Source organism: Pinus tabuliformis, chromosome 2_2 (genome assembly GCF_031772625.1).
Source record: "Pinus tabuliformis cultivar Carrire ecotype Pingquan chromosome 2_2, CPIR1, whole genome shotgun sequence".
Classification (NCBI taxonomy): domain Eukaryota; kingdom Viridiplantae; phylum Streptophyta; class Pinopsida; order Pinales; family Pinaceae; genus Pinus; species Pinus tabuliformis.
The window spans coordinates 368,384,719-368,407,834 of record NC_142300.1 but is presented as its reverse complement, the minus strand read 5'-3'; the positions used below and the strand labels follow the sequence as shown (position 1 = coordinate 368,407,834).

At 37.3% G+C, this 23,116-nt stretch overlaps 1 protein-coding gene across 1 annotated transcript; it reads right to left on the bottom strand.

The window, feature by feature from the left end:
• Nucleotides 1-17,678: 17,678 nt before the first annotated feature.
• Nucleotides 17,679-18,518, bottom strand: LOC149192770 (uncharacterized). The gene has a single exon (XM_089407102.1). It carries the CDS (start codon nt 18,516-18,518, stop codon nt 17,679-17,681), a length of 840 nt encoding a protein of 279 aa, XP_089263228.1.
• Nucleotides 18,519-23,116: the final 4,598 nt, after the last annotated feature.

Sequence of the window (23,116 nt, the reverse complement as noted above, 5' to 3'; positions counted from 1 at the left end):
CATTCACCATTATATATAATGTCATATTATTTCCTAATTTCACTTGGAGACTAGAAGTTTTAAGAGGATGGAAACTTTCCCTGACCCAACTTGGGAGCCACAATTTAATTTACAAGGGGTTGAGAATTGAGGGGTGAGGGGGTAATGTACGTGTCAGTGGTTTGTGTCTTAGGTGTTAGGGTTTAAAATGGGGTAATTAGGGTTCAAGGATAGGGGTAATTAATGGTTTAGGGGTTTATAAGGGCTCAAGGGATAAGGCCTTACGGGTTAATATGTTATTGGCCATCCAAGGGTCAATTCATGTACTTAGGAGTTGGTATTCTATATTGAGCAACCATGAGCTTGGGTGAGATCAAGAAACAAATACAACAAATCAATGTGATCATCATGAAGCTTGTGCAATTTAACAATATGTTTAAGATTATGTTGAAATTTTTTAGAAATAATCACCTGACAATCATCAAACCATTTTCATCCCTTCAAATTTACAAATGTACTCAAAGTAGAAGACTCAAAAAATAATACCAATGAATCCAGGCATACCAATTAAGTTCAAGCAGGAAAACCTCAAGGTAAATACTACAATTTTGTTCATTATGGCCTCCATAAGACAAGAGAGTGAGACATAAAATGACACAAAATATATTTTATCCCCAGCTCCTTTCAAATATTTGATTATGACAAGTGAATGGTGGATCTTATATTATATTTTTTAATTAAAAATATTATTTCTAAAAATCATGTGGACTTTTAATCTTATATGAAAGGTATTCTCACAATGAAAGTTACTACTAAAATTAGTTGGTGGCTAGACGGGTCTAGGAATATATGTTCAAGAGAAGATAAGTCTTTCTTATTCTTTATTATTTGGTCTTGTGTTTGTCTCTAATTATTCTTTCTATACCCTTTTATGCTTAGTTTTTTTTTTTTTTTGCATCATTGCTCCTAAATAGGTAGGTCTCATATTGTCTAGGTTAGTTTATCAAAATCAACGCAATAATGTGTTTGTTGCTCTAACTTATTAGTTGCATTTTATTTTGTATTTTCATCATATATTTCACTTATAAACTTTGAAATCAATAACTTATGTAGGAAAATTAGATAGGATCCCCTTTTATTTAAGCGAGTGTTAGGGAACATCTAAAGGCAATTTTCATAGGAAACCCTTTTTTACTAAGGCACGGGGTCAATCTCTCCTATACAAAATGGGGTATTCTTTCCTTTTGACTAGGTTTATTTGACCAAAATGTCAAAAACTCACTGCTTTGTACTTAGTGGTAAGTGAATGTTATAGAATAAAAACATTGTGCGTACTGCAAAGGACATTAAAAATGGAATATTGTTCTACCTTGCATGAGTGATAATAAGTAAGATAAATTTGGAAAAATAACCATTAATGATTTATCAAACATTTCATTAATCTACCATTTTCCTAGAACTATTATAGATTTGATATTACTTGAAGTTTTCTCACAATTTACAACAAATGAGACCATTTACTTATCACAAAAAGAGACTTTATATAAATAATTCTTCACTCTATATCAATTGGGCTTAAAAAGTTCATTGTCACCTAAAAAAAATTGAAACAACAAGTGCAAGGCTTGTGTCCCATACTTATTTCCTTAAAAAATGAGAAAGAGCCTCTTTTATGAATGAAATACATTATGGTTAGGAACATAAAATCGCTCATAAATTTAGGGTGGTAGGAGTGGGAGGGAATTTAGGGTGGTAGAAGTGGTAGGGTTTATACACTACCCCAACGAACAAAAATAGTTAATTTTTTTTCCTAGGGTCTAGGGGAAGCCACAAACAACCAAGCCAAGTTCTAGGCTCTATGGTAATATATTTGTTTTCTAAATATTTTATAGAGTCCATTCACATTCAAGATATCAATGAACCGTTGATATCATTGTGAATCTATTTTCATACCAGAACTAGTTAAAATGGACAATGTTTTTAATTATCACACATTTCTTCACATATAGACAAAATTATAGTTTTATATGTAACAAAATATTTTCTAAGTTAAAATTTTTATTAAAAAATGTACTTTTATAACTAGAAAATTAAATTTACATAAAAATTATTATTTTATATAATTAAAGGATTTATAAATTATTTTTTTAATAAATAAAGTATTTTATTTTTTTAATATAATATTTTTCATAAAAAATTGTTTTTTTTATTAATTATCACCTTACCTAAATTAATAAAATGAACTCCTTTTATCTTCATCCAATCATATTTCTTTATAATAATTTTATTTTTAATTATATATATATATATATATATAGATATATGGTATTTATATTTTATAGTTTGCTAATAAAATTTTATTACAATATATTATATAATTTTTTTCTTCTTTCCTATAAAATTGTATTTACTATTTCCATCTTTTAATTGTTCATAATCGACTTTAAAAATTATTAATAATGCTCCCTAAAATCCCATTAACCTCCAAATCCTCTAGATCCTAATTAACCCCCTATACATACATTAACCCCCTAACACCTTAACCCCATTTCCCTAAGCCCTTAAACCCCTAACCTTAAGCCCTTAACCCCACTCGTAAACCCTTAAACAATAACCCCTTATCCCTAAGCCCATAAAATAATTAACTCCTAACTCAACTTAACACCTTAATCGACCCTAACTATTATAATCAAATAATATTTCTCCACGTCAAGATGACAACATAGGTTAAATATCTCCCAAAAGAATATAAACATTTACAATACAATCTACAATATTACAAAGACATATAATGAATAACTTACTAATGGATGATATCCATGTCTGCCTTCAGCATGTTCATAGTCTCTACAATGCTTTTTATTTGTTATTATTAGAAGTCTCCTAATCTTCAAGTCCTTGTATATTTTACAAGGGCAATAACATTTTTTATCCTTCAAAGCCCTTGATGTCAATCCCACATCTCCTTGGCCTCCTTGAAGAATGTTATGTCACATTTTTGATGATTTTCTTCAAAATTTAACCTCAAAACAGGCCTACAACCTTTCAAAACCATCACAAGTATAGCAACTATGTCGAAGTTATATGATATCCGAGCATATATATATATATATATATATATATATCTTTTTTATTTATTATAACTAGCATTTGCACCACATGTTGCAAAGGAAACGCCATAAGGCAATGATATAAAAAACAACAACATAGAAGAAAGAAGTCAAAATTTTATGCAAATGACATAAGAAACAACAGCATAGAAGAAAGAAGTCAAATTTTTATGCAATTTTGTTTCTTTACCGGTGTTTATTTTTTATCATCAACAAATGGCTAGATCATCTATTCATATTACCAAGAACCTTCGCGTTTGAGGGCGTTGCCACAATGCCACAAAGCTCATTCTGATGATCACCGGGAAGGGAATTGTTGTGAGAGATGCAAATTGTTTCCATTGTTTCTCGAATGGACTCTGTTCTTGCACTGATTATTGTAATGCTAATTGCAAATCGTCTCATAAAAAATAGTGTGACTGCAAGCATAAGCAATTACTTGCCTTTAGTGACAAGCATATGTTTGATAGAGAAAAATGGAAAAATGCAAAAGCAAGAGGGGATTAGTAAAATATTTGATGTCTAATCTAGGGTGCATACATAACATCGGTGTAATCTAGGGTGCATACATAGCAAAAACATACCTGGATAGTTAGTGACATTTTCATAAGACAGATTGAATTTCTACCTGATTCATTTCTTCATATCGGCCATAATTTTACAAAAAATGTCGAATAGGGGTTACATTGAGTATAGTATTGATAGAAATTTGCATAATGCAGTGTTGTTGGGTGGTATGCCAATGGTGACACGTCATGTGATCATATTACATTGATATAGATGGTATTTCGAGCATAATTATTTAAGGTTACGTGTAGAATTCAAGAGAAGATATGCATGGCAGGTTCTAACTGCCCTAACATAATTCACCCAAAAGATACAAAATTTATCTGACAAACTGAATTATCTTGGACAATGTGATTGTTACATGAGAAGGCGTGCATTGGGCTTAAGATTGTAAAATATCTCATAACCTTTTCCAATATACTATAAATCAAGGCCAAGGAACACTAATGTAGGGAATGATAAACATGCGTAGAAGCTAGGACATTCATAACATAGTAAGAAGAGCATTCCCTATGGGGTCCTCTAGGTCAAACCCATTTCTAATTACATGGCCATGCACCTCGTTTCCTTGTTGCGGAGCTTCTAGGCCAGCACACGCACCAAGTACACTGGAAAAGGTAACATGATCCGCCTCTATAGTTGTCCATTGCATCCAACCATAAAGCCTTAATGCCTCCTGACAATACCCATTTTTAGTATATCCAACAATCATAGCATTCCATGACACCACATCCCGTTCAAGCATTTTGTCAAACACTGTCCATGCATTCGCTACATATCAATATTGACTTGTTCGACTTACTCAGAACTAGTCACTGAAGCTGATCATATAGTGCAAGAACTCTAGCCCTTACTACTCTTAACATAATATTAGCTGTTACTCCTCTGAAGAGGGCATGGATGCCCTCTTGGCGCACAATCTGTTGAAAAGCATGGATGGTGTTGCTATAAATTGTTTCTACAAAAACAGCTTGACAGAAAATTTTATGTGAGATCCATCATAGTTGCTAGAAGTAACATCACAAGCTCAGAACATGAGCAAGAATGTAGATTTTATGTCATATTTCTTACTTGTATAATGTCTTCAGCATGTCGTGTATAAGACAAAGAAAGAAAGTCAATGTTGTTGCGAACTCCCCAAGATGCAATAACCTTCAAAGTACAAACAACAGAAATAAATCAAATTACAAACCTTGTCATAATCAAATCACATGATGCACAATAAAATTTAGCACAAAAATAGACTAGTGCCCTGCAATTTGTAAGGTTACATTTATTTCATGAGATCAAAGTTTGAACTATCTAATATTTGAAGAGCGAGGGTTACCACAATTAGCAAATGCACAAATTAATTTTTTTGACACTTTGATTTCATGTTAGTTATAGACTGCATGCTTTCAGTTTATAAGGTTTATCCTAAGGTCCTTGATGGATGCCAATACTGTCTTCTGACATTGCTTGATGAACATTTGACAAAGGATTAGAACAATGATGTAATTGAAATTCAAAGATTATGAATAAATAAGGAAGACCTTTATATAAGGGAAATTAACTCAATATGTTCATTTTAAAGATATGCTATCACCAATATTAATATTCATTAGGTTAGGACAAATAGAAAATTAGCATTAGGTTTCTAACATCCAAATGGTCTCACCATTGTTTGAATTAAGCACTCCTAGTGATAAAAAGAGTGAAAATATGTTAAAAATTGGATTCTATAAGCTTCTAGAGGGCATTATGTTGTCAAAGATTGCCTGAGGTGAGAATTAATCAAGTGTCGGATACCCAAAAAATCAGCCATTGGATTTAGTAAACTACAAGTAAATCCTGTTCAAGGTGTAAGATCGAATTTACCATAATGAGCATAGACAAACTAACTAGTGGACAGGTAGTCAAACAAACTATGTGCTTCTAAAGGCATTATGTCGTCAAATATTGCAGATGCCCCAAGGTGAGAATTAAACAGGTGGATGATACTAGAATTTGAATGTGTAACATCAAAGTTCCAAATGGCTAGTTTATAAAGAGAAAATTAGTAAGAAAGGAGCAGGGTAATCTTATATAATTTCATTGGCTTCACATTTGAACATTATGTTGTTCTGAACCATGATACCCTAAATTCATATATTAATTCAATGGATTTCATTAAACAATGCCCTATCCTTGAAGCAAAGTAATAGAAGAGTACTGCCATTTCTGTGGAAACTGTATATGTTCTGAACCTTCTTTCTTGATAAGTTGATGTCGGATATATGATCTGATGGCTATTTATTTCTGTGAATGCTGTCACAGTTTGCTTCTGATATTTTTTCCAGTTGATAGACAACTTTCAAGACTTTTGCTGACTGCAAAACACAATTTCATGACCAACACACAACTAAACAAAGCAAAGCAAACTGTGTGAAAGGCAAATAATGCCGAAGGGAAAAGAATAATCTCTGAAATCAGTGAGAATCTATGCCTATGCAACCTACAAAATTTGTACGTGCTTAATATTGGCATAAATTCTACACCAATTGGGCTTCACACAGACATTTTTCTCAACCCATATTTAGGTAACTCTTACATTTCCGAAATATTCATTGATGACTCTTCCCTGGCCAGTATTCATTAATATCTGACTTGAAAACCTAGAAAAAACAGTGAATTTTGACCCATCAATTGCAACAAAAAACTAAACCATTCAACATTCCGAAATATTCATTGATGACTCTTCCCTGGCCAGTATTCATTAATATCTGACTTGAAAACCTAGAAAAAACAGTGAATTTTGACCCATCAATTGCAACAAAAAACTAAACCATTCAACATTACCCAATTGTAGTTCTATGTGCTAAAAATGAAATTGCAGCATTAAAACAATTCCAGTCAGTCATGACCATGGACCCTCTGTCTAAAAAAATTATAACTATATTGGCAACTAACACAGTAATATCCATGCTTGCAATTACTTACGTGTTTATCTGTATCACTCAGTGTCAGAAGATCAACATGAACTTGAGTGGCACACATTCTAAACAATGGACCAACAAGAGTTGCACTGTTTTTGACACGACACACTATATCTTGATCCTTAATCTCTGCAACCTGCAATCAGATCAGTTAGCAGATATTTAACACTGGAACTCTATCTATATCAAGATAAGATGTGCAAATGTTCCTCTGCTAGGATATTCACAAAAACAGTGTCAGAAGAGCATAGTTATTTAAGGCTGCGTGTATAAGATTTCAAGAGAAGCTATGCATGGCAGATTCTACCTGCCCTAACATAATTCACCCAAAAGATACAAAATTTATCTGACAAATTGAATTATCTTAGACAATGTGATTGTTATATGAGAAGGCATGCATTGGGCTTAAGATTGTAAAATATCTTATAACCTTTTCCAACTCAGTCTGACCATATCCCTTTACAAGATTAGTCCATGACACCACATCTCTTTCAGGCATTCTATCGAATAATTGTTGTGTTGCAGAATTGTGCACAAAAGTGCAAAAATTCTTACGAATTCTAAGAATGATGTTAAAATTGAAACAAGGCAGGGTGCAACCATTTGGTTTCCATCTCTGTTACAAGTATTCCATGTCAGAGCAGCTATCCATTGAATATATGATAGGTCTTGCCTCTGTATAGAGGCCCTTTTGGGCCATGATCCATTTTCCTTTGAAAATATTACATTTTCCTGCATCTTTCTTTGGATCGATCTGAATTGTCTCTAAAACCTTGCATTCATTCCTTTTAATATCTTGAATTTAAGACATTTTCTCTATGCTACTTCTTGTGTTTACACTGTCGTTGTCAAAGAAATAGTGACTGGTATGGGACCATTTTTATTGTACAGGCAAGAACAACATGAAATTGGGTTTAGGAGCTTCAAGGCCATCAAATATTGAACTGAATGATCGTCAGGGATCATATGTACCCACAACTCTTTCAATCAAGGAAGACTGTTAAATTGAGAGAGAAGACATTAGAACAAAAGGGAAGGAAGACAACCAGTGCCATATCAACAACGATTTCTTTATGTGAAAATAACTTTGACTTACAAATCATAAGGCCTAAATTATCCATATCTGCTAAAACAATTTGCAGAGTAATATGGCAGCTTCATTAACTTGGGAAATAAACATGCCACTGAAAAATTTGAAGGAATGGTGGAAAATTAGCAAGAAAGGAGCAGGGCAATCTTATATAATTTCATTGGCTTCACATTTGAACATTATGTTGTTCTGAACCATGATACCCTAAATTCATATATTAATTCAATGGATTTCATTAGGGATATTCTCTGAAACAATGCCCTATCCTTGAAGCAAAGTAATAGAAGAGTACTACCATTTCTGTGGAAACTGTATATGTTCTGAATCTTATTTCTTGATAAGTTAATGTCGGATATATGATCTGTTCGCTATTTATTTATGTGAATGCTGTCACAGTTTGCTTCTGATATTTTTTCCAGTTGATAGACAACTTTCAAGACTTTTGCTGACTGCAAAACACAATTTCATGAACAACACACAACCAAACAAAGCAAAGCAAACTGTGTGAATGGCAAATAATGCCAAAGGGAAAAGAATAATCTCTGAAATCAGTGAGAATCTATGCCCATGCAACCTACAAGATTTGTACGTGCTTAATATTGGCATAAATTCTACACCAATTGGGCTTCACATAGACCATTTTTCTCAACGCATATTTAAGTAACTCTTACATTTCCAAAATCTTCATTGATGACTCTTCCCTAGCCAGTATTCATTAATATCTGACTTGAAGAATGTTATGTCATATTTTTGATGATTTTCTTCAAAATTTAACCTCAAAATAGGCCTACAACCTTTCAAAACCATCACAAGTATAGCAACTATGTCGAAGTTATATGATATCTGAGCATATATATATATATCTTTTTTATTTATTATAATTATTTAAAATCAACATAAAGTGGTTCGATATTAGATGTTGTCCAACAGAAAAAACCATACATGGTGAATTCACTGTTATACAACGATTACCTAGCATTCATAAGATATTTGACCAAACGTCAGATATTCTACGATCGTCGGGATTTAAAAACAAAAACTACATTTTAACTTCCAACAATTTTTTCGATCTTATCTATACTGTTAGATTCCGTCGTTGGTTTTTCTACCCATGTGTATTAGTGATTTGACATGCTTTAGTTATTATAATGTTTCATGTTCTTGCCCATATTTCTATATTGGACCCTAAATTGAACAACAAGCCTGGTAAAAAAAAAATATGCAATGCCCTTACATGAAATTATCAAATTATTTTTTCCTTTGTTTTTAAATGTTGCATTAACTTAGGATGACCAATTTGATGTTTTCTTTCCACTCTTAATTTAATGCTAAGTAGCCTTAAAACGTTAAGATAAATAATAAGTTTAAGACCATTGTTTTGATCTTTATTTTAGAAAGTATATCAAAATTGATAATGGATAGATATAAGAATGACAAATTATTTCTTATATATATATATTTTAACCTACCCTAATCTTTTTGGAAATGGATATAAGGCAATTAGTAAATCAAGAGATTTATACGAATACAAGATTAGTAGTTGCAATGCAACATAGTCCTTGTCTCTATCGCTATCACTGATTAATGAAAGCAAAATTCTGTATTTCACTCACATTTCTGTCTCTGCACATGATTCCTCCACACAACGACATCCACACTTTTCCTCTGCACATGTTTCCTTCGCACAACCACCTCTACATAGCTTCCTTCGCAGACGCTTCATCTGCACAACCACCTCTTCGCACACACTTCCTTCGCACATGCTTCCTCCATACAACCTCATCTGCATATGATTCACGATAGAGCTTAGTGATCCAATTAAAAACACCATGGAGGAGCGTGATGTGGTAGCCTTGGGTGAGTTTAAAAGTGATCAGAACCGTTTTGGGCACATATCATTATGAAGAACTCTTATCGCTGGAGAAAATAGTTTTCCCATCATATTTACATCTCCAGTTAATGAGTTTTTCCCATTGTAACAAGGTGAAGTGGGAAATAGTATTTAAAAAAGCAGGCACCATTCAGCCTCAATAAATCACATTCACGCTTCAATCCATAAGAGGGCCATAAGAACCCATATCATTGTTATGGTATGCCCATGAAAGCTAGGGTCTTGAACATGAACCATGGATTTAGGAATTTCCCCGCATATGAAACATTTAGAATAATAGCCCTTCATTTTGCGGAGCTCCGCACTCTCGCACAATGTGTGAAAGTGCTATGTCGAGGGAGTATTTTTGGTTGATTAAACCCGATGCGTCCTCCTTAGGCATATTTCAAATGCACCTCGAGTGGAACGTCCTCCAAGCAGTCAGTTTTCACGAGCACTCGTAACATTGCTCTATAAACAGAGTCATGGAAACCTTGACGTGTTGAATCATCACATGAATATTTTTCAAAGAAAATTGTTCAATTTTGTATTCAACGTATGATTAAGACTTCTATTTGTTTGTATTGAATAAACCCATAAACAAAGTGCAAAGGTGGGAATCCAACTACAAAATACATAGAAATCAATTCTTATTTATGATTACCATATTAGTCTAGGAGGATGAGTAAATGACGCAGCGTAAGTGCAGGTTGTTAGGTACGACCTATTTTAGAAAAAAATGTGGCAATTCGAGAAATGAAAATCAAACGAATTGTGTGTGGTTGCGCTAAACTAGTCAGCTTATTTAGTGCCACTGCCACCCTCCTGAACTAGGCATGTTCCAATGTGAAATATACCACCGAAGCAAATGGAGTTACAATGGTAAACAAGTTGTACATGGTGTGATGTGATAGGGTCTTGCAATATTCTGGTGATGTGAATTGAGTTCAGACATAAATGTACATATGCATAAAAATAATAGTATTGATAGAAATGTACAAAATGCTACAACGCATCTGGGTGGGAGATGTGTGGCAAGTACCGTACCAAATCAAATGACATTGTTCATCTCATTCGCATGACGTCGCATTGAATTTTCAAAGGCTAAAATTCATGTGCTCGTCGGTGAAAAATAAATTTATAAATTATGATTAACATAACATAGGACAACCCTGGTCGCCACATTGCTTCCCGCATTATCCCTTATCCCCTAACCTCTATCCCATCGCCCTTAAATTCTCCTGGCCCTTCCTCGCACCTCATGGAATCTTCTTGATCGAGATAAGGTAGCAGCATGGTTTCTTTCATTGTGTTCATCCTACGCTTGGATTCGGGAGGTATCCTAGCATAAGAACTCAAACTTCACCTCCTCGTACCATTTGCTATGGTCCACGATTGAGTGAAGGAACCATGCGTAATTTGGGAGAGGGTGAGAAGCATTTAATCCCTATGCTCTAAAATGGTCACTCTGCATGAGGGATGAAGGTGTGGGACATGACGATGGGCGCTTCGAAGAGGAGAAATTATTGTGGAGCATTGGGATTTCAACATCATGAGTACCCATAATAAATTCTACATCAGAGTTTAGACCAACATCTCCTTTAAATTGAGTAATGGTATGATCTTTTGCTTCAGTATTTGGTCAATCTCTACTCTGTTTTTTTATGCTAAGGCCTAGCGGTTGTGGCAGATGATCCTGAGCAACCTTCGTAGTGCCAATGCTAGAGTTTTCATCATGGTGGAGGTGAATTGTATTGAGGACAGTTGGGGGAAGGTGTTGGGCATCGAGAAGGGTGGAAACATAGTCGCTAAGCTCGATAGCGACTCAGCGTCAATTATTCTTGTTTGCGGGTCACAGCGTATCTGTGGGTTGTCGTAGCATCTTTGTGGATTGTCACAACATCTGTGTGGTTTCCCCTGCAGAAAATATGAATATGATGAGAAATTCGAAAGAAGAATGCTCGGTGTCTGGTTCTTGGGGCCGTCATTGGGAGGGTGGAAAACTTAAGCATACTTGTCATTGAGAGGGTGGCAGACTTAAGCATACTTGTGAACGCTGCCAGAAGGAGCATTTGGAAATCAAGGAGGGTGGGATGCATCCACCAGCAACAAAGGGAGGCACTACAGGAGCATCAGATTGAGAAGAATGAGAGAAGAATGACCTTCGGCAATTGGAGGATGAAGTGGGCGCTTTGAGACAACAAATTGAACAATAGAAGCTCAACATGGTCGAGAAAATCCCGAGAACAGTTGAAGAAAACACGGAAATTGATCTCAATAGTCCAGCGCCATAGAAGAGTAAAAAGTCATTTATGTATGTTTCATGCATGTTTTTGATGATAAACTTCACCTGTAAATATTTGCTAAACTAGTACTGTTAAACATAACGATTCTTTAATGCAGAATAATTACTTATCGTAAAGAATCGTAAAAGTTGGATGCCGAAGAAAAATACCTCCGACCATTGAGGTTTCTCACAAATAATAGGATGCACCTCTGCAATAATTTATTGACGTATAAATGCACCTATGCAAGGATTTATTTGCTGGGTACACCTTCAACCTCCTCCGGGAAAAACTTAAACCACTGCTGATAACTTGTTCAGCATATAGCTTAGAAAAACCTCGAACAAGAAAGCCCTCAAACAAGTGCAAACTACCGTGCCAGAATGAATTTTACCAACTGAAATACAAGGCCTTCGTTATTGAGTGGTTTGGATATTATAAACTCCAAAACTGTATACCCCAATTTTCTCAAACACCAACGAGATTAATAAATGTTAAAGAGGGAGTCCATACAGGCTGATAGAATTTTATTTTTTATTTTGAGAAAAACCCTGTGAACAGATTTGAAACCAACGTTTCAGACTAGCTTAGTGAGTCCATCATCAGGGCAATGAGATTTGTTTTTGAGAAGAGAGAGCGTGAAAATTACGGAGCTTATTAATAGTTATTTGAAAAATATTGCTGTTGTCTTCATTAGTAGTCGGCTTATGAATGGTATTTTAATTAATACTTATTTAATTTATTTATTTAGATAGCTATTTATTATATTTATTAATATTTATTTATTTAGTTATAATTTTATTATATTATTCTTTATTTATATATATATAATTTATTATTTAAATTTCAAATAAAATAACTCTATTATCTATTTATTATTATTTTTATTATTATTATTATTTATTTATTTATTGAATTATTTTTATTTATTTATTATAAATAAAAAATAATTTAATAAATATCTAGATAGGTATTTATTATATATTATTATTGCTTATTTATTTGGTTATAATTTTATTATATAATTGTTTATTTATATATATATATATATATATATATATATATATATATATATAATTTATTATTTATATTTTTAATAAAATAAATCTATTATTTATACATTATTATTTATAATAAGTACCTATTTGTTTAGATAGGTATTTATTATATATTATTATTATTTATATATTTGGTTATAATTTTTTTTTTTTTTTAACAACTTCGGTTACTTTCATATTATAAAACCCCAAGATCAAAATTCTAGTACATAGATATCAGAGATTAGAGCGAAGAGGATCAAAATTGGGTACGCAGACCCATTTTCCTCAATTCTGCCTCTATAATGACTGAAGTTAAAAAGAGATTGGCTATATTGCCTTACAAAGGTGCCTCCTAACCAGCAGAATTTGAAAACCATGTAAGATTTTAAGGGAGTTTTTGTGTGACCAAATCATCCGGCATGGGATCCCTCCTTGCACTAGCCTTGGTGGAGGCTTCAGCCTGGTAACTTTGAGAGAGTGCTTTAATCTGTTCGATGGCTTCTTCAAGGTGACTGCACCTTCCTTTGGGACTTTCAATCTCTTCCTTCTGTTTCTCTAGCTTCTTTCTCTTAGACCTGCTGTCAGTTTCGAAATCATCCTTCAAATCCTTAAACTGCTTCACAAAACTGTTGATCATTATTGTGTGAGCTTTACACATGGTGCAGTCTCTGCTGAAGAGTCTGTCGAATGGCCTGATGGCTGGGTCATGGACATTTATCAGGTCTTGGTTCTCCATGAGGCAGTGAACTGAGTGAAGAACAGAGGGGTGATAGTGGAGGAGGGTAGTAGGGCGGAGAAGAACAAAGGGAGGGACAAAAATCCTGAGAGGGAGGATCGGAGGAGAAGAAGCGCAGTACACTATGAAATAAGTAATCCCTGGACCTCTACGAAAACAGAACGAAAGATTAGTTTGACTAATGAAAACCGAGAGGAGCCCGATATTTACCATAAACAAAAAGCTGATCTTATGATCCTGGAAGGAGCCCGCTAACTGAAGCCTTCGCCTGTAGAAATCACCGCGCCTCTGTCTTGCATAGCCTTGAACTGAGGTGGTCCTGAGATGCTCACTGTCATTTATAGGAGCGGTGAGGACTTGCTCGTTCTTGTTTCGAGTAGTAGAGTATCTGTTCTTGGTATCGGTGAGGTCTTTAGAGGTGATTTTTACGTGCCCGAGGAGCCTGCCACCAGTATGGGCGTGATCACACCATCTGAAAATGTCTGCGCTGGTCAGTGAGAGAATCCATACCCTGCCTGCATTCCTCGGATCCTGAGGGCGATATGCTGTCCTGTAACACCTGTTTTGGCAGTCGAGAAGGATAGGAAATGATGAAGATAAGTTGTGGAAGGGCCAAATGCATTGATACAGATGCCTGAGGTGACCAATAACCTGGAGAGAGGGGATAGAGGCCTGTCTATGGAATATCCCTTTCATAAAACTCATTGTTTTCCCTTACCTGGCCCGTGGATCTTCCTGTTGCATTGTTTGCTTGCTCATCCGCTTCCACGTTGTTGCTTCTTAGGATATGCTTGAATGTCACTTTGCTGAAGCCCCTGATCTGATCCATGATTCTGCCTTTGATTCTGTTTAAGGCTGTTTGGTTAAAGTCTTTTCCAGAGTTCATAGCTGCTATTATGATTGCAGAGTCGCCCAGTACTAGAAGATCTTGGATGCCTAGTTTCATGGCGATGGAGGTCCCCATTAGAAGGCTGTAAGCTTCAGCCTTGTTATTCGTCATGGTACCCAAGCCCCACTCATATGTAACAATCGTTTTCCCCTGAGGATCCCTAATTATTCCCCCAGCTCCAGCTCTGCCTGGATTATTTTTTGAAGCCCCGTCAAAGTGGAGTGAAAACCTCTTTTGATTTTGGATCCAATTGTTGACTTCGTCCTTTGTCCCTCTCAGTTTCCAATCCTTTTGTCCAGGACCTGTTATTGTATTATTTTTTGCTCTTGGTTTATAGTTGAATCTCCGAACCCACTCCTTCACCCTGCCATCTGTATAGTCCGGGTCAGCTTGAGAGATTCCATTTGCTTCTATTGTTTCTGTAATGAGAGCAGTTGTTTTGGCCAGAATGCTGGATATACTAGGTTTCGTATTTTTGAAAATACTTTCATTCCTAGCTAACCATAACTGCCAACAGAGATTTGAAGGGATGCTGGTCCATATCCTCTTTGCCAGATTCATGTTTTTGTTGGCGTAAGGGAAGCTTTTCCCCCAACCTTTCTGGAGGAGAGAAATCTGATTGGGAAGGTCTCCAATATTTAGAGGACTAGTTATAAGCTTCCAACAGGACCTAGCTACTGGACAGTCAATGAAAAGGTGATTGATGTTTTCCTCTGCCTCCCTGCACATGAAACAAAATGAGGGGCCCTGGATACCCTTTTTCCTAAGGTTTTCTGCTGTTAGGATTTTGCCATGAAGCAGGGTCCAATTGAAAAGTTTTATCTTCGGCAGGCTTTCAATTCTCCATGCTGCTTTATAAAGATGCCAGTTGTTGATTGCTGTTGAATTTTGGAGTGCCTTGTAACCTTCTTTCACTGTGTAGTTACCTCCGTTTGGATCCCAAACATAATTGTCATCTGTCGTTCTGTTTATAGGGGCTGACCCTGTGAGAGAGAGCTTAAGGTCACTCCAGAGGTTCTCTACTTCATTGGGGAGATGCAGTGCTTTCCATCCTATCCAGCTGTTTTGGTCCCAAAGGGAGATGTCAAAGAGGGTTTTGAGGTTAGCTTCTGTCATCCACTGGTGAAGGGGCCTGAATTTGGTGGACTTTTCCCTGGCTTCCGTGCCCATAATTCTATCCTCCCATATGCTGATATGTCTTCCGTTACCTGGGGCTTTAGATATGCTAGATTTGAAGAGGGGAAGAGTTTTTTTGATCAATTTCCAAACAGGAGTACAATGTCTGTCAGTGATGACTTCAGAGAGGATGTTGCTGTTGATCCCATTCAGATATTTCCTTTTGATGGCCTCTGCCCACCAGGTCCCTTTCTCGTTGAGGATTCTCCAAGTTAACTTGAAGCCCATTGCCAAATTTGCCAGTCTTGGAATTCTAATTCCAAGTCCTCCTTTTTCTAGGGGAAGGATGACCTTTTCCCATTTCACCAAGCTGAATTTTTTTGTGTCTTGCTTTCCCCCCTTCCATAGGAAACTTCTGATAATCAGCTCCATGTGCTTATGGATGCTTGCTGGGGCGAGTGTAATGGCAAATTGGTAGATAGGAAGAGCTGATAGAATGGCCTTGATGAGTATTGTTCTGCCCGCCAAGTTGAGCCAATACATCCCCCAGCTCTGCAGTTTCCCTCTCAATTTCTCGATTAGCTTTACCCAAACTTCATTTTTGATTGATTCTTTGGCTAGTGGCAGCCCTAGGTACATAAAGTGGGACCAATTTGATTGGGCTGGGATTTCCATGATCATAGAGATTCTTTGAGTTATGTGTCTTGGGACATTCCAGGTATAGACCATGCTCTTATTGTTGTTTAATTTGCCCCCAGAGGCTTGAAGGAAGAGGTCCAGGATGTTCTTGAATCTCCTGGCCATGAGGCTTGAAGCACCACCGATTAGAAGGGTGTCGTCTGCAAATAAGGAGTGATTGATCCCCTTGGTTCCTCGAACAATATCCACTCCTATTATTTCCTTTAACTTTCTCTTGTTTTCCAGGTGCAAACTTAGTGTTTCTGCCATGATGATATAGAGGAAAGGAGATAGAGGACATCCTTGCCTCAGGCCTCTTGAACTTTTGAAGGCGCTGCAGGGCCTACCATTAATTAAGGGGGCTGTCCAATTGTAGGAGATGCATTCCATGACCCTGCTGATGAAGAGCTCTGAGACACCGAAGTTCTTTAGGACTGCCTGCAGAAATGAGTGGTTTACCCTATCAAAAGCGTTCGCCATGTCCAGCTTGATGATCATACCCTTTTCATTTCTGGCTAAGCTGCTGTGTATCGCCTCCTGAATGAGAATAACATTATCTGTTATATGTCACTTGGGGACAAATCCTCCTTGGTTTTCGGAAATGAGTGAGGGAAGGATTTTTTAAACCTATTTGCCAGGATCTTAGTGATAATTTTGTAAGAGACATTGCACAATGAAATAGGTCTGAACCTGTCAAAAGATTGGGGATTGGGCTCTTTTGGGATTAGCGCTAAATGTGAAGATTTGATGCTGCTGCCCATTTTACATTTTGAGTGGAAATTTTTCACCATTCTTATGTAATCTTTCTTGATGATATCCCAGTGAGTTTTATAAAAGCTCACCGTGAAGCCATCTGGCCCAGGGGCTTTGTCCAAGGGCATACTATGGATTGACCATTCAATCTCCTCCCTTGAGATTTCTTTGTCCAGCTCACAGTTTTGTGCTTCAGAGATCTTTCTCTCAATGATATTGAGGAATTCCGGATTTTCCTGATAGTGAGGGTCTGCTGTAAGAAGAGTTTGGAAGTGTCTAGATGCCGCCTCCTTGATTTCCCCTTGGTCCATAAGCTCTCTGCCTTCAAATGTTATCCTTTCAATGTTGTTTCCAGCTCTCCTTACTTTAAGACTGTTATGGAAAAACGAGGTGTTTTTGTCCCCAGAATTGAGCCAGAGACATCTCGATTTCTGTCTTTGCTCGTCCTCTTCTTTACGATGCTGGTTGTAGAGCGCCTTATACAGCTCACTTTCTTTCCTTTGGTCTTCTTCTGAATCTTGGCCGGCTTCCTTTTCCTTATTCCATTGCTCTAGTTTCATTTGCAGGTCGGTTTTTTCCTTCCTTTCCTCCAACGCGTGATTCCTAGCCCACTATTTTATGGCAATCCGCAGCAGTTTGAGCTTTGATTCCCAAATGAAGTGTGGGGAGCCTGTTATCTCCGTTGCCCAGGCTTCTTTTATCACGTTTCTGAAGTCCTCACTGGAATCCCATGCTCTGTTGTATTTGAATGGCAGCGGACCCATGTCTTCCTCTTTGTCTAAATGCAGCACCACTGGTTTGTGGTCTGATATGAAGCCCTGTATAATTGTACTTCGAATCCTCGAGAAGTTGGCAACAATTCTCTCCTGAACCAGAATTCGATCAAGTCTCTCTTTGATATTGTTTTTGCCTGTTCTTTTGTTTGACCAGGTGTAGCGGCCATTCTGAGGAGGGATGTCAATAAGACTGTGTGTTTGAATGATTTCTTCCAGTTTGTCTCTTGAGGGATCGACCAAAAAATTCCCTCCTATTTTCTCATCTGCATTCCTTATTAAGTTAAGGTCTCCTCCCAGGAAAATATTCCTCCCTTGGGCAGTCACAAGATCTGTGATGAGAGAATCCCAGCAAGAGGCTTTGTCTCTGAAATGGGGAGGAGCATAGACATTATAAATTGTGTATTCCTCCATCTTGGCTGTGCTTTGCATATCTAGTCTGATCCACCATCTGTTTTGCCTGTTGTCTGTGAGTTTCCATTTGTTTTTATTCCAGATTGCCCCTATGCCTCCTGAGGCTCCTATTGCACTCATGGCTAGTCCTTCATAATTTCTACTTCTTTTCAGGCTGTTATGGAATTCTTGTTCATTGATTTTGGTCTCCTGGAATAGGAGGAAGTCTGGATGTTCTGCTTTAATAAGGTCTCGGACTGCATTTGATTTTAGGGAGGAGCCCATCCCCCTACAGTTCCAAGAGACCAAAATCATCATTTACTTGATTTGTTGTGGATCCCGCTCTTCTCCTTCATCTTCTCCCCGCTTCCTTTATTCTTATCAAGGTAAGTATCCATTGGCTGTTGGGTCCCTGTGGCCATTTCTTTTGCTGCATTCTCATCTCTTATCTCTTTGTTTGATTTCCTTCCTACTTTTCTTGGGGGGTCCGTGGCTGAGATGTTTTCCTTTGTTTTATTTCTAGTTAGGATTCTTTCCACTGTTGGAGGGGGGGAGGCCTGGAGGGGGGAAGAAGGGGAGGCTCTGGGGCCCTTGGGAGACGGAGGGGGGGATAAGGGTTCCTCTGATGCCAAGGATTCGAAAGGATTGGAGGAGGAAGGGAAGGGAGGGCCAGATCCAGAGGGTTGAGAAGAGAGGATTGGGGTTTCAGAGGAGGGCTTTGATGAAACAGGGGGAGGGTTTGTCTTTTTTTTCTTGACGATTTCCCAAGCTTCTTCCGGGGCTTCATCATTGCTATTATCTATTGATTTAGATTTGCTACACCTATTAGCAAAATGCCCGTATTCATGACATACCTTACACTTGAATGGCAGCTGCTCGTAGTCCACCTGCTGAATGTGCGTCCACTGGTCTACTCTGAGTTTGATTGCCTCCGGTAATCCTTTCCCCAAATCCACTTCTACACATATCCTAGCGCATGCATGCATATTCTCCTTTGGCTCCGATCTATCGATGTATTTCCCTACCGCGTTCCCGATGGCTCTCACAGATTCATCTCCCCAACAGTGGAGCGGCAGATGTGGCAGGCGGACCCAGACGGGGACCGCGTTGGGGACGTCCATTTCTGGATCGAAGTCGGGAGTCCACCGGTTGAGATAAAGGCCTCTGGTGTCCATGAAGTAGGGACCATTTCTGAAAATGAGGTTACGATCTTCCACTGATTCAAAGAGGAAGGTGAAGAACCCCCTTCCACAAAACCTTATTGCGATCTTGCCTTGGACCATTGCATTCCAGTTTCGTTCAACCCAACGTTGGACCGTGCGAGGAGAAGGCCATAACCCCGTGAACTGGCCAACCAAGCCTCGTTCAGCAAGAGCCACAGCAGCTCTCCTTGGAAGGGCGGGGGGGAGCGGTACTTCCGGGATTGCATCAAGTTTTTTGACAAACTTTGAGGCTGAAGGGCGGATCCTTTCCGAGTTGTTCTCTGGAATGAGAGATGCAAAAGCTTTCTCCAGTTCTGCCTGCTCCTGGGAGGGTGGATCCATAGTGCAGCGCAGGGGCGCTCCGCCAACGAACGGGAAGGGTAAAAGGGCAGGAGGCCCAGTAGAGGAGAGGGCAGAAGGCCCTGGGCAAAGGGGGGTCAGCAGCAGGAGGCTGCAGCCCAGCAGCAAAGCTGCCAGGCGCGGGCACGCTCAGGGTTCAGGTCAGGAGCGCAGCAGGGCGCAGGAGCAGAGCGCGCGGGTCAAAAAATTTTAGGATTATAAACATTCTTTGGTTATAATTTTATTATATTAACATTAACCATATTAGATTCATAACAAATAAACGAGATTGCATTACCTTTTTCCGCAAGCCATTTCTGAAATTTGGCGCATTCCTTCTTCATGCGTCCCTTCTTTTTACAGAAGAAACACTTGGAATCCTTCTTGATATCGGCTTGGGGAGGTACTTTACCTTTCCCTTTCCGATTGGCTTGAGATTTGCCCTTTCCACATGTTGCCAGCATTGCACTTTCTCCTAGTTCCATTACCAGTCTCTCTTTCTCTTGAACACACATGGTCATGAGTTCATTAAATGACCATTTATCCTTATGTGTGTTGTATGAGATTTTGAAAGGTCCATATTGGTGCGGAAGGGTGTTCAGGATGTAGTGCACCAGGAAAGACTCCGATATTTCAACTTCGAGTTTCTTCAATTGAGCCACAGTGTCCCTCATCTGCATGATGTGCTCGCGTACACCTTTCACACTGGTGAGCCTTAGGGATGAGAACTTCATGATTAGGGTGCTTGCTAGTGCCTTGTTTGAAGTGACGAATTGATCATCAATGGCTTTTAGCAAGTCTCGGACCTTTTCATGCTGATCAACGGAACCACGAATGCCAGCTGAAATTTTAGTCTTAATGAACATCATGCTTAGGCGATTAGATCTCTCCCATCGTTCATAAAGCGTGATGTCTGCTGCAGTGCTGGTATTAGTGAGTGCCGGTGGTTCATCTTTCCTAATAGCATAGTCTATGTCCATCCACCCCAAATGAAGGAGAATCCTTTCCTTCCAGACCTTATATTTATCTCCCTTAAGTTCAGGGATATCACAACGAATTTCAGAGAAATTTGCAGGTTGTACAACTGCACAAAATTAAAGATCACATGCTTAAGTTAAAAATTGAGGCCTAAATAAAATTTCATGTCTTACAAATGTAAATCATGCTCAAAATTGAATCTAATGACATAAAAATTGCCTGTGGGCCAAATTTCTAATTCAAGCAGATTCAATTATTCTTTATGATAGAATTTATCAAATTATTCACTTAATTCATAATTCTAAGAGTATATTATGATTATAATTTGATATAAATTCTATCTTAGTTTTGAACTTTATGATAAAACTATTGATTCATAATTCCTGTGGGTAAGTTATGAATATTTTATCCTAATTAATTACATAAATATAATAAAAATTACCATGGGATAAAATTTATTATATTTAGCATAATTAATTACAATTTAATATCTAAATAATCTTTATGTGATCCTCACCAATCATAATATATAATTTTATTTAATTAGAGATGTTGTGGCTATTCTCTAATCAATTAAAATTATATAGATCACTAGACATTATTTCTTTTATGCATAAAAATTAACTTGATATGAAAATAATGATAATTTGCATAATCAAAACTATAAAATTCATGCATAATATTTAACGATGGGTCTCGTATACTCATCCAAAATAGAATGTTTTAATTTAAAACAGAAATAATCAATTCATGCAAAAATAACGAGCATAGTTAATAAATTTTGCACAATAATTATTTAAATTGCATATAATTAAACCAATATTATAAACATAAAAATTGAGCAAAAATTAAACATATTTCCAAATAAATGCCTTAATTCATAAAATTCTCTAAATATGGCATTAGCAAAATAGAGCATGTCTATAAACACCAAGGTAGAGATAAAAACTGGCTCTGATACCAAATGTTAAACATAATGATTCTTTAATGCGGAATAATTACTTATCGTAAAGAATCGTAAAAACTGCATGCCCAAGAAAAATACCTCCGGCCATTGATGTTTCTCACAAATAATAGCATGCACCTCTGCAATAATTTATTGACGTAGAAATGCACCTCTACAAGGATTTATTTGCTGGGTACACCTTCAACCTCCTCCGGGAAAAACGTAAACCACTGCTGATAACTTGTTCATCATATAGCTTAGAAAAGCCTCGAACAAGTGCAAACTACTATGCCAGAATGAATTTTACCGACTAATATATGAGGCCTTCGTTATTGAGTGGTTTGGATATTATAAACTCCAAAACTGTATACCCCAATTTTCTCAAACACCAACGAGATTAATGAAAACATGATACATCAATCAATAGCTTCACGCTGAGAAGAAATGGAACACAACAAGTCGAATATGATTGCGAAACCAAGTAGAATTGTGAGGGAAAATATATTAAGACGCATGGAAATAGGAAAAATCACTACAAAAAATCTGAAGGCACTTCCAAGCTCTGCTCTCTCAACTTGATGGTGTAAAACTGAAGGGGATTGAGATACAAGCTTGGGGACCAAACAAAAATATATATAGCCAAGCTTCCATCAAGCTTCTGTAGGCTATGTGTCAAGTGTTCAACTCCAGAGGGAGTAATGGACCACTTCAAAAGCTCTGAACAAGAAATTAATCAACTGAAGTTGATTTCCGTAATTTAAGGAAATTACTGCAGTTGGTTTCCAGAAATTAAAGAAATGACTGCAGTTGATCCGGATTTAAACAGGAACGCAACAAATTACAGAGATAACCATATACACAAAGATGCAGCGGAAATAATACTTCATTTCATTAATGGAAAATACCGAAATATGCTTACAACCAGAAATGGAAATAAACCAGCTAGGGCGATGGTAGCTTATCTCTGAGAAGAGATGTGGTGGTTACATGCCTCTGAACTGTGTTACAATGAGGCTCAAAGGCCTATTTATTGTTGAGAAACAACGGAAAACCCTTCACATCTCGAAACCTAACCCTAGAAGATGAAACGCCAAATTGTGGGCCCCGTTTGGGTAAATTGGTACATCAATTTCCCGGGGTCGTAACTTTGGCATACGATCTCCGTTTGACACGTACAATAGCTCGTTAGAAAGATCTATCCGAGCACTATCACTTTGGGAGGCAACATTAGTCCATGGATCCATGTTGCCCCATATTCCCAAAAAAACGTCGTTTAGAGCCTCAAAACGGCTCCGGAAGTTCAGGACCCGAAAAACTGCTAAAAATAATAAACTGTGCTACAATTTAGGAAACTTAAAAAGCTGAAAGAGACAGTTGTGGGGGTCCAAATGGGATAGGTGGGTGGCCACCAACATCCA

Coding starts and splice junctions, on each gene's coding strand:
- LOC149192770 (XM_089407102.1), bottom strand. CDS start 18,518: ATGGGCTCCTCCCTAAAATCAAATGCAGTCCGAGACCTTATTAAAGCA.